Source organism: Solanum stenotomum, chromosome 10 (genome assembly GCF_019186545.1).
Source record: "Solanum stenotomum isolate F172 chromosome 10, ASM1918654v1, whole genome shotgun sequence".
In the NCBI taxonomy this organism is placed as follows: Eukaryota; Viridiplantae; Streptophyta; class Magnoliopsida; order Solanales; family Solanaceae; genus Solanum; species Solanum stenotomum.
In genome coordinates this window covers 21606548-21619551 of record NC_064291.1, presented here as the reverse complement: position 1 = coordinate 21619551, position 13004 = coordinate 21606548, and the positions used below count along the sequence as shown (strand labels likewise).

The 13004-nt window shown below is 31.9% G+C and overlaps 2 protein-coding genes across 2 annotated transcripts; both read right to left on the bottom strand.

Annotated features, from left to right (window-relative positions):
* Positions 1-1556: 1556 nt before the first annotated feature.
* Positions 1557-3627, bottom strand: LOC125842816 (uncharacterized). Its single transcript, XM_049522120.1, has 5 exons — positions 3485-3627; positions 3267-3396; positions 2891-3121; positions 2715-2816; positions 1557-2000 (listed from the first exon to the last, which is right to left on the bottom strand). The coding sequence occupies exons 1-5, from the start codon at positions 3625-3627 to the stop codon at positions 1557-1559; spliced, it is 1050 nt and encodes a 349-aa protein (XP_049378077.1).
* Positions 3628-5367: 1740 nt separating this feature from the next.
* Positions 5368-7067, bottom strand: LOC125842815 (uncharacterized). The gene is made up of 3 exons (XM_049522119.1): positions 6355-7067; positions 6073-6262; positions 5368-5907 (listed from the first exon to the last, which is right to left on the bottom strand). Exons 1-3 carry the CDS (start codon positions 7065-7067, stop codon positions 5368-5370), a joined length of 1443 nt encoding a protein of 480 aa, XP_049378076.1.
* Between the last annotated feature and the right edge of the window lie 5937 nt (positions 7068-13004).

Below are 13004 nucleotides of genomic sequence, written 5' to 3'. Positions count from 1 at the left end.
TTTTATTTTATTTTTTTAGATTTTAAATTACTTTTGCTAATTTAATGATAAATTCTATTTTTGTGGTGCTGACATGTGACATTTTTTGCTTATCCTATTTTAAATGTTAAAATTAGTGATTAATTGAGTAGTTGACACGCAAAATTATATCATGCAAATGCTGACACATGTTTATATTTTGTTTTAATTAATTTTTATTTTAAATGTTAAAATTAGTGATTAATTGAGAAGATGACATGTGTATATGTACCAGTTCCTTGAATAACTTTATTTAAGATTTTTGAAAATTGAGAAGTTGACACGTCAAATTATATCATGCAAATGCTGACACATGTTAATATTTGTTTTAATTAATTATTATTTTAAAATTTAAAATTAGTGAATAATTGAGAAGATGACACATGTATATATAAAAGTTCCTTGAAAACTTTTACGAATTGCCGTGTGTGTGTATATATAAATTAATTGTTATTGATATTTTTAAAAAATGTGAAATTAATTGTGGCTCTGACATGTAGGCACTATCAGCTCTCCTATTATATATAGAGATATTATGTTAAAATATAGAAACAAAATAAATTTGCTTCTTTAGACTTCAATTTTCTTCTAAAAGAGAAATTGTTAGAATTACATAAATCATATTCTTCATAAATCCAAATAGAGGCTTAAAATAGTTTCTTCATATTCTAGTAGAAACAATACTAAGTAGGCGTTTGGCCATGCGATATCATATCACAATATGGAATTGTGTGATGGAATCAGCATTTGGACATGTGATTTCACGCTGATTCCATCTCATGATACCATCTCATGATATGAAATCATGAGATGGAATACCATATTCTCCAAAAATTATGATATTGATCAATAAATGACTCAAAGTAATAATATCACTACAAGAAAATAGCAAAATTGTGACAGACGATTCTGTCACAAATCCGTCACATATTAACATTTGTGACGGAAAAATGGACGTCCCAGAACCTGGGGTCATAAACTCATTGTGACGGATTTCAATTCCGTCACACAATTATTGTGACGGAATAGTGACAGACCTGACGGTGACAATATAAATCCTTGTATTTGACTTAAATTCCGTCACAAATTTGAGCCAGAATTTTGGACGGAATATTTGGTTACAAAATAGTGACAGAATCGTTTCTGTAACAAATTTCTAAATATATTCACAATATTTGTGACGGAATATTTCGTTACAAGTAAATTGTGATGGAATATTTTTGTCACAAAATTGCTCTCTTGTAGATATTAGTAACAAATTTAGAATTAATTGTGACAGATTAAATCCGTCACAAATTTGATTTTGATTTAATAAATAATAATTGCTATATATTGTAGTGGACAATTATTATATATATATATATATATATATATATAGTAAATTAGTCAAAGACATAAAAATAATTAACCACCATGATATAACAAACATAATATTAGATTTATAATACAAAATTATGAAGTTAGAACATGTCAAAGCACAACTTCAATAAGCAAAAGTTGACAAATATTTAAACACATAAACATTTGGTCATTTCCTATTAAGGAGAAAGATTACTAGATGAGCGTGAGGATAACGCCATCTCGCTCATCATGCGAGACCATCGTTCCTCCATAGACTTGAATCGATCATCACTTTGTTGCCTCAAACGCGAGACCTCGTGCTCTACTCGTTGTTGCACCTCCGCCTCTAAACGTTCTTGAAGAATTCTCTCTTGATTTTCTCTCATATGCAACACTTCTTCCTCAAGTAGTTTAATGCGCTCTTCAGCAACATCATCAGACACCGCAGGTAAATTGCGCGAAGTGATAGAATTTTGATCTTGATACAACGCCAAACCTTGAGAGCCTAAACCATACACACGTCGTTTTTTTTCTCCACTCACAACATCAAAATATAAGCTATTTATATCAAGTTCTTGAACTTCTTGTGAATCATTCGAGGAGCTAGAAATAGCAGCAGCTAAGACAACCTCCATTTTATCCTGAAAATTTTCAAACAATCAACCACCAAAAACTCAAGCTTTCCACAAATATGTGCATATTAAGTTGCTTCTAGCAACTCTGTAAAAAAAATGTATCTTAAAGACAACACAAATTTATTAAACAGAAAAAAATCTGCCCCCAATATGGCATAAAATCTATATAAAAAAAAGGCACACAATTTGCTTCAAATTGCAGTAATAACTGTCCAAATAACTACTCAACATTTAATAAAAAAAAGTATGATAAAAATCTGCACAAAAAAAAGCACAAAATCTACCCAAAAACAGCACAAAATCTATCAAAAAAGGCACAAAATCTACTTCAAAATTGCATTAAAAAACTGCTTAAATAACTGCAAAACATATGATCAAAACTATGATAAAAATCTGCTCAAATTTGCACCAAAAACAACACAAAGAGCTGCACAAAACAACACAAAGAGCTGCCACAAAATATGCCACAAAAAAGGCACAAAATCTATCCACAATAGCACAAAATCTGCTTCAAAATTGCATTAAAAAATTGCCCAACAAAACAGCACAAAGAGTTGCCCCAAAAATTTGCTCAATTGCAACACAAACAATTATAGAAAATCTTCTTAATAGCAACACACACAACTGCATAAAATCTACCTTTTTCTTTTTTAAAAGCTTCACAAAATAAGGATCAGTCCTAGAATGTTTGGTAAAAGAAGAGCAACACACACAACTTACATTAATGCATTTAGACTTGGCATCAACAAAGTTGCCATCCTTTCTTTTATGCAACTTCTTAAATATATCCCACGAATTTGGTGGACGACGTAGTTCTATTGCCTAAAATACAGAGTTTAATATTAAAATAAGAGATAAGATTAGAAATATATTATAGAAAGTGTTAAATTTGGTACCAATTTTATAGTATGCTCCACTGTTGATCTAGAACCACCGGTATGCTTGCTTGAACTAGTGCCTAGTCCACCAGTCTCACTACATCGATTTCGAGTGGCAGATTTATCCATCCATTCATCTGAGGCCCAATGCGTCTTCCAACTTCTCCAAATATCCTCCAAAACAAAATTAGGTTTGACTGTACCTTTTCGCCAAATATACATTTTCTTGGAGTATAAAGTGGATGCCACCTTATTCCATGTACGTTCCATTATAGAATTCTCAGTAGGATTTCACTGATATGATTTCTGAAAAAATATTACTTAGTGAAATAAACACATAGAGACATATATTAAATAAATTACTTATAAATTTTAAATATAAAACAATAGTTACCAAAAATTCATGCCAATAAAATTTACGAGTTGATTGACTGACATCCTTCCATGAGTAGCCAGTAGCATCTTGTCGTTCCTTGAAAATTTCTGTGATGGTCTTCGAGATAGAATGACCATTAGGAACAAATCTGAAATAAAATTAACAATAAATAACACATTTCATAATACTTATATTAGAAAAAATTAGATCAACTATACAAAAATATCTTTTCTTACTTTTCCGCTACCACTGAGATGACCAACCGAGAAGATGTTGATGAGCAACTAGTAGACCCAATAGAGACATCTGGAGTACTAGGAGTGGTTGGAGTACAAGGACCAGTAGGAGAACCAGCATTTGATGATGGCGTATCACTCATATTCTTAAATTTTAATTACCTAGACCTTGTACAATTGCAGCAACAAAGTTCTTGATAAAAAAATCAACTAGCATTCAAATTGTATTAGTTCATTTTGTAGATATATAATATAAGATGCCCAACACAAATCAAAAGATATAATAGCAAAACTAAGAAAATGAAAATCACTTGTAGCATAAAACAGTACATTCAACTTTAGATTAATAGAAATACTAAATTTAAAAACTTCAAGTGACATTAATCTCTACACTTTCTTCTCTTTTTGTTTTGATGTTCATATTCTTCTTTCCCTTCCTCGTTGTCATCCTCATCATCATCCTCATCCTCATCCTCATCATCCTCCTCCTCCCCATCATCAGTATCATCCTCCTCGTCATCATCATTGTCATTATCCTCATCATTTTCTTCCATCTCCCTCTCTTCCTCTTCCCTCTCTCCCTCCTCCTCCATGTCAATAAAAACACCATCTGGATCATTCAATATATGAGGTGTTTCATCTTCACAAATATCAATTTCATGCATTTGACTGTTATCCTCTTGAAAAGCTAGATCATTCAGTGTATGAGGTTTTTATACTATATTTGGAACATCTACAATTGAACGTGCCTTTATTTGACAAACAGCTGACCAATCATTCTGTGTCCTCTTTACTGAAGGATAGGTTTCAAAATACACCTGAGAAGCTTGCACAGCCATAATAAATGGCTCATATTTATTAAAAGTTCTTCTTCTGTTAACATCAACAAGATTATATTGTGGATGTACTCTTGTACCATGTTTTGGTGTTGGATCAAACCAAGAACATTTAAATAATACGGTTCGCTTAAATGGTAATGCATGATACTCTAGCTGCAGAATTTATGTCAATATACCATAATAATCGATCTCATTTGCACTGTGACTAGAGCCCTTAATGCATATACCACTATTCATTGTAGATTTATTTGAACCGTATTCTTCAGTGTGAAATTTGTAACCATTTACAACATATCCATTAAAGGGTTGAACCTTATGCAGTGGCCCTTCTGCAAGATCTTTCATGAATTGATTGGTAATGCCGGATGAAGGATTACGTGCCTATTGAGACACTATAAATAATTAGGCATACATTAAGATTATATTGAATTTACTGTATAGATTAATTTAGATCTATTAGTACTTACGTATTGATTAAACCAAGACGCAAACTCTGTTTCAAGTTTAGCATCAATCTCGCTATCTTGAATACATGGTTGTATTTGTCTCAAGGTATCCTCAAAAATTCTGAAGAAAAAAGAGTTAATTTATTTCAATAACTTCAAATGTAAATAATATGTATATCTAGATCATGATAATTAACTTACTTTATATATGGTTTCACTTCATCACAATTCAACAAAATATATGTCCGAGCTGCATGATATTCTCTATCATCTAACCTTCTTATTTTCTTTTTACCAAAACCACGACCAACATGCTTGAAAATAGACAACATTTCAGGATGGTCCTCTCCAACCCCACCATCATCCGCATTTCGTGGCACTTTTCTATATCTAGTCAAAATGTCTGACTTAAAGTAGTGCGTACAAAGTGTTGATGATTCTTTAACCAAACATGCGTTGCGTATACAACCTTCAACTCTATTCTTATTTTTGATATCATACTTCACCCCATGGAGTTTCCTTCAAACATAATGTAAGTATATGTCAATATAGTATCACTAGTATATTTATATATCTTATAATATATAATTAACTTAAGTTACCTTTCACATGGATACATCCATCGTTCTTGAACTGGGCCTGCTAAACGTGCTTCATAAGCTAAATGGATGGGAAGATGTTCCATAGAATCCCAGAAGCTTGGAGGAAAAATGCGCTCAAGCTTAGTCAAGATGAGAGGAATATTTCTTTCTAATTGTCTCATGTGTTCCTCAGTTATTGAGGTAGAAGTGAGATCTTTAAAAAAAAGACTCAACTCTGTCAATGGTTCCCACACATTTCGTGGAAGCAAATCTCGAAATGCAATAGGTATGAGCCGTTGCATAAATACATGACAATCATGACTCTTCATACCAAAGAGTTTAAGCTTGTTCATGTCAACACATCTTCCCATGTTAGACACATAACCATCAGGAAATCTCAACTCTTCCAACCACTTACAAAGCACTTTTTTGGCATTATCATCTAACATGTAACAAGCTTTCGGATACTTTTTAGTTGTTTCATCCTGATGCATCTCTGGACGATTGCAAAGTACTTTTAAATCTTCTCTAGATTTGGCATTGTCCTTTGTTTTTCCCTTGACATTCATGATGGTGTTAAATATGTTATCAAACACATTTTTTTCTATGTGCATCACATCAAGGTTATGCCTAATAAGATTTGTTTTCCATTAAGGCAAGTCCCAAAATATACTTCTTTTCTTCCAACCACATAAGCTACTCTTTGAGATTCTTGCATTCACCTTGCCAGAACAAAGTTCTGTCACTTTCATGAGTCCTAAATCCTCAATCTCCCTAAGTATTTGTAAACCTGATTGTTCAGTAGATGCAACCTTATGTACTATTTGACCCTTCTTGAACCACTTTTTGTTTTTTCGCCATGGATGATCCGGTGGCAAGAACTTTCTGTGATTGTCAAACCATGAGACTTTTCTACCATTGGATAGTGAAAAAGCATCAGAATCTTTCATGCAATAAGGACAAGCTAATTTTCTGCTGTACTCCAACCCAACAACATTGAGTACGCTGGAAAATCACTTATTGTCCACATCAATGCAACTTGCATTTGAAAATTATTTTTACTTGAAACATCGTATGTTTGGACTCCCACCTCCCATAATTCTTTCAACTCTTCAATGAGGGGTTGCAAAAAGACATCAATTTTCTGTTTTGGATTTTTTGGACCAGGTACAATCACAGATAAAAACATGTATTCATCCTTCATGCATATCCAAGGTGGTAAATTATATGGTGTAACTATCACAGGCCAAGAGGAATATTGTTGGCCTGATTGACCAAATGGTTGAAACCCATCAGTAGACAAACCCAATCTAACATTTCTAACTTCAGATGCAAAATGTGGATACTTCTGATCAAAATGCTTGCAAGCAGGAGAGTCTGAGGGATGATGCATGACACCATCTCTTTCATGCTCTGAATGCCATCTCATATGTTTTGCTGTTGCATTAGATGCATACAACCTTTGTAGCCGTGGAGTTAAAGGAAAATAATACATCTTCTTATAAGAAATATTAGTTTTCTTCTTGGAATGTTGATGTTTTGATCTCTTAAATCGAGGATGAGAGCAAAATTTGCAATTGATTAGTTCACTGTCCTCACGCCAATAAAGCATACATCCATTTTTGCAACAATCAATCTTCTCGACTGGCAAGCCTAATCCCCGCATTAGCTTTTTAGTACCATAGAAGCTATCGATCATTTTGTTATCACTTGGCATCAATTCTGATATAAACTAACATAACTCATCATATAACCTTTCCGAAAAATGATGTTCTGCCTTAAGATTCAACAAACGAGCAACAACAGACAATTGTGTATGTCCATGTGGATTTCCCGTCCAAATCTCTTGTTCCGATGCTTTGAGCATATCATAAATGTGTTGTGTTGTTGGATTTGGGTCCTCTTCCACGTTACCATTATAAGAAGGCCCAGCAACATCAAAAACCATTGACCGGAATGCATTATGGGATTGAGGATTCACGGTTTCACTAGAAGCTTCTTCTTGATGATCATTAAGCACACTTGGATTTGAAATATAACTTTCTCCATGGTGATACCAACGGTAATAATCCGGTACAAAGCCATAAGTTTCTAGATGTGTCATAATTGTAAACTCATCCAAAATATTTTTATTTCGACACTTACGATGATTACAAGGACATCTTAACTTCTCACCATCCATGCACTGCGGATGTTCTTTTGCAAATGCAACAAAGTTCTCAACTCCATCAATAAACTTTGGATTTATGAATCCATCTTCCAGTATTCTAGCATACATCCACTCACGATCAAAGTTACTCATATTATATACTCTGACACAAATAATGAATGTGTTAAAACTTACATGATGACTACTAATTTTTATATGACACTAGAACCTAGAGATAGCAAAATATAATGAATTCAAATTCATAAACAATCAATTAATCACCAAAAGTTATAGTAGTTAGAACCTAGAAATAGTGTACTATTTTATTTTAAATAATACTACATGTCAAGGTGATCATGTAAAAACAGATATGCCAAAGATGTATTCAATTTATAAGCTTCATTCTACTCGTATGACACCAATATCTTTTTTAGTGATTTAATTAGTACAAAGAAGAAACTAACCTTTGACAAATGTGATAATAAGTTTTGTATCCTACTTGGTCACATAAAATAAATGTTTTAAGATGTAAATTATCCTCTTACCTAACTTAAGCAATGATAGAAACGCCAATGTATAAATCTTCTAGAAACTAATAGACATACACAAACTACCTGAAAAAGTTTATAGAACAAAAGAGAATGAAATGAGAATTGATGTAAAGGAGATTATTTTCTAATAAATTGAAAGCATGAGTTGATGAAGATTCGATTTTCTCTTTGGAATATACATAATTACATTGTCCTTTAGGAACAAGCAAATAAATAGGTGTTTAGTCATTAACAAAGTGATATCCAGAAACATCAGCAGAAGAAGCAGGAAATAAGAAAAATTAGAAAACTTTGAGATACATTAGCCAAGAATCCAACATCTATTTTGAAGAACCACAACTAAATAACATTTGGTAGATAATATAAGCAAATGGAATAAATTAGCATAAAAGACAAGTTAGATTAACAACATCTCGGAAGAAACCGTTAAAACAGGGTAGCTAGCAGCGATAGTGTTGTAGCATAGTAAAATATTTAAAACAAAATTTATGTCGTTATGAAGTTGTGTAGAAAATAAAAAACAGAGCCAGCATAAAAGATATGTACAATTGCTGTTAATTTAGAAATTAATGTACTATGTTCTAAATGTAAATGTTAAAAGAGAGCAGCTGGCTGCTATGTACTAGCAAATGTGTCTCACATCTATGTTTTTATACTTGGAGTTTCTAATATTTACTTGTAACCAAGAAGATGAGTCATTGAATTACAAGTCATATACTTGTATATTTATGTATCATGTATATGGTCGCAAAATCTCAACACCCAATAATTTTTGCAGATGAAATCATTAACCTAATAAATGTTAAAAAAATGAAGAAGAAGTAACTTGAATACACAAGGAAAAAACGTTATTCATATAACTTATGAAAGAAACACAACAACTCGATCGGAAGATGAACCCACCTGAAATATTGTCCCAAGCAAAGCTGTGTTAAATTATATTTCGAACAGTGCAGCAACAACTCGATCAGAAGAATGAACACACCTGAAATTTTGTCTCGAGCAAAGTTTTAATGGATTCTATTTCAACCAGATCGAGTAACAACAACACGAGGAAGAAGAAGACACCTTTACCAATTTAATGGAAGAATGTAGTTGAGATTAGGGGAGACAACAATAGCACAAAGAAGAATACACATCTATCCATTGAAGGGGCAAAGCATCGCTGAGATTAGCTAGGGCAGCTGGGTTTCATTCATTCTCAATTGTAGTGGTGATCTGAAGAGATTAGGGCAACTTTTAGGACAAGCTTCTATTTTGAGAATTAGTTTGTTTCTTTTTACTTTTAGAATTAATTTTTTAGCGCCTCAAATTTGATAAAAGAAAACTTTTCGTATTGGCGGAAAGACTTTCCCGCTGAAGCCTCAAAATATGCATCCAATTACATTTACACTTTATTCTTTGGAAACTAAATCTCTTGTTGTTGAAAATAAAAAAAATTAAAGGGAAGCAGGTGGACACGTGGGGGGATGGATTGAAGTCATGGCAGAGGTGCAGTCCACTGTGGAGTTGTCGGCCACATAAGAAATATTTTATACTTCCTCCGTTTCATATTAATTATCACATTTTTCTTTCACATGTTTATTAAGAAATTATAATAAAAATATTTTTATTTTCTTCGTTCAATTTTTACTTGATAAATATTGACTTAGTACTAATCTTGAAGGGTACTCCCTTTGTCCAAAATTATGTGGCATCTTTCAATATATTTTTTAATTATTTTAATTTATAGTAATTTTTACTTAATTTTGAAATATGAAAATTTTATTTCAAAAAATTTAAAGATTTCATGCCAAAAAATTCACGATCAAATTTAAATTATTTGACTTTCGAAATTTGAAATGGTATCACATAAATTGAGACATAAAGTAATAAATGAAATGACAATTTGACCATATCACCCTTTGAATATAATAAATTTAATATTTTTAAAAAATATATTGAAAAATATACTATAGCTAATAATGAGAAAAAATTAAGAACTAGTTAGTAACTTTTTTAGGGACCGAATTTAATGTCTTCATTATAACATATACCAATAAGGACCAAAATATAATCTCATCCCAATAGATATACTTTTAGAGACAAGAATATAGACTCGTCCTTAAATATTGGTCTTAATAAAGGTTCTTGTAGTGAAAACTAAAAGTGCCGAAAATTTTGGGGGAAAGTTAAAAGGTCATCTAATATTTTTTAAAATTTTCGCGGAAAAAATGGTTCATTAAGTTAAAGATTTTATAATTTATTGTCTTTTTATTAAATTGAGACGGAATGTAAATCCGTCATAATATTTTTGATGATTTTGTGACGACATATATTCATTTATTTTTATTTACTATCATTTTGTGACGGAAAATTTCTGTCACAAAACTTATATTAAATATTTGTTATAAATCTGTCACGAATCCGCCACTTTCAGAATTTTAGTAGGTAAAAAAATTCTTTTAATTTTTTTATTTCTATAAGATTAATCTGTCACAAATCCGTCAAAATTCCGTGACAATTTGTGACAGACTTCTCCGTTTCAAATATTCCGTCACAATTTTACTCTTTTCTTGTAGTGTATGAATTCGTCTTTTCGGTCATATGATTGAGAAATATAAGTTCAAGAAACCTTTAGAGTAAGAGATCAAAATATGGTAGAACTTTGTGCTTATAACCTGTTATAAAATAAAGACCACGTTATAATTATAATGAAATAGTGCAAAAATAATCTTACCCAAAAAGAAAAGAAAGGGAGAACGATTTTATTTCACCTTTTATTCCTATCTTTTTCACTACATTAAGGGGCTATCTATAAGTTAAAAATAATTGAGCCTAAGGAATATATGGGACCGGCCAAGAAAGGAAAAACATGCAGACATCATACTTTACAACAATTGCTATATTACCCAAATCGAATCTATTATGCCAGTCTAACTATGTTGTTTCTACTTTCTCATTTCACCAACCCCGGTCCATGTTATTATTACTTGAGTCTTTATGATTTCCAAAGCAAATCACGTGTACCCCTATTCTCTTCATCTTCTTTCCAATGATAAAATTTTGTTTTCACATTGCACTGCTGACTGCTCCATTTTAGGTTTTTTAAATTCCTCCTCTGCTTTGCTCATTTCTTCAGTCTTTTCATGTATTTTCTCTCTTCCCAATTTTCTTGTGTGCTTGTAGTGTGGCTCTTTAAGGTGTAGAAAATATCGGCAAGTGAAACCTTGAAATGAATTATTTGAAGCCAAGGAAGTTGAGAAGATCAACAACCCTTTGTTCATTTACTATGAAGCTCTATCATTTATTCATCTGTTCATCGATAAGCATTTCAATTTGAGTTTTGTTTTCATGATTTCCTAAAATATTTGTATTGTTATCTTGCGTTTCCTATCCAGACCTTTAAGAAAAAACACTCTGCAAAATGAAAGGTCTCATCTAAAATTTCCAGTGAAACTTGAGGCATCTTAGGTATGAATTGCCTCTTGCCTTCATCATTTCTTCTCATTTTAGTCATTGATGGGTCAACTTTTGTCGATTTTTCATTTGATGGGTTTGAATTTTTTTTCAATTTTTTCATTTGATGAATTTCAAAGTTTTTTCAAGTTATGGTTATGTTGCATGCATAAAATTTAAACTTGATTGGATGTTGTTGTTGTTGTTGTTTTCTTCTTCTCTTCTCCATCATTTGTTATTGAAATGTAGTGTTTCTTCCGCTTTGTTTTGGATGTGGGTGTCTTATAATTTGTTAATTTTTCATGTAGGCCTTTGCATGTACTTGGAGAAGACAAGAAAGGAAAGAAATTGAACAAACGAGAGGCTGGGAACATCGAGCTCTCTCTGTTCTCTTTCTCAACTTCATATATGTAATTTTCCTTTGCTTTGGATAAATCGAGCACCAATATCTGAACTGAATCCCCGATTCGGGTTACTTTGAAATAGGTTTCAGCATGATCTATCTTTATATAAACCCATATTCTGACATAGGACCTTTGATCTTAGAAAATACATTTCTATACCTCTGTTTGCTGAATACAGAGAAATACCCAAAAATGACAAGTCACATGTGAGACCGTCAACAAAGCAACAAAACGATAAAGAAATGGAAGCAATAGTGGTCAAATTATATTATCACTTACTTTTCTCTCAAATTTTTGAATCAGATTTGGAGAAATCACATCAATTCAGCATAATCAATCAACTTTCGTGCGACAACTCTCTATCAATTGTCAATTGGGTGAATTTGCTAATTTTCACAACCAACTGTACAAAAATGTTGGAAACAAATGGAATTTTGTATTTCAAAATAAGGAAGTCATATTTGTTGCTTCAGAAAATTTGTCGCTTTAGTTTATTTGTTTTTGGAGTGAAGTTTGGAAACCTTATCTAAACTATGTGAGCTTCTTACCTGATCAGTTCACGTAGGAGAAGTGAACTATCGATGGTTGAATGATGTTTTGATAAATAGTTGGTGGTATAGTTCAAATATGAAACTCAAATACAGGAACACTTTAGGAGATTTTTTTTCATCAACTCTTCGTTTCTCATTTCTTACACAATGATTTTTGGTTATTCCCTATTAATGAAATAGATAAAGTGCATGGACCTGGAGGAATTTTATAATAAAGGTGAATGATACCTAAACAACTTTACAAGACCATATGAAAATAGAGTTTGGATAACATATAAGAGGATGTGGATTCTTTTGAACTAATGTATGTTTTGTTTCAGGTGATGGAAGAAAAATAGCATTGAGGCATGGAACAACAACTGAAGAAGTCACATACTTCTGTTTTGTAGCACCTCAACATTTAATTGGTATTGTATAAAATTATTTTTTACCAAATAAAGAAACCTTCCTTTAATACATTGTTTAATTCGTTTCTTATCCCATTTCAATTGGTTTTCTCTGTTTGATAAGAAGTCCAATTTAACTGTTTTTTGAAGCCTTTCTTAATTCATATATTGCCAC

Coding starts and splice junctions, on each gene's coding strand:
- LOC125842815 (XM_049522119.1), bottom strand. CDS start 7,067: ATGCCAAGTGATAACAAAATGATCGATAGCTTCTATGGTACTAAAAAG. Junction 6,263..6,354: donor ACAATAAGTGATTTTCCAGC/GTACTCAATGTT, acceptor ATCCAATGGTAG/AAAAGTCTCATGGTTTGACA. Junction 5,908..6,072: donor CAGAACTTTGTTCTGGCAAG/GTGAATGCAAGA, acceptor ATGAATGTCAAG/GGAAAAACAAAGGACAATGC.
- LOC125842816 (XM_049522120.1), bottom strand. CDS start 3,627: ATGAGTGATACGCCATCATCAAATGCTGGTTCTCCTACTGGTCCTTGT. Junction 3,397..3,484: donor ATCTCAGTGGTAGCGGAAAA/GTAAGAAAAGAT, acceptor ATTTTATTTCAG/ATTTGTTCCTAATGGTCATT. Junction 2,001..2,714: donor CCAAGTCTAAATGCATTAAT/GTAAGTTGTGTG, acceptor GAAAATTTTCAG/GATAAAATGGAGGTTGTCTT.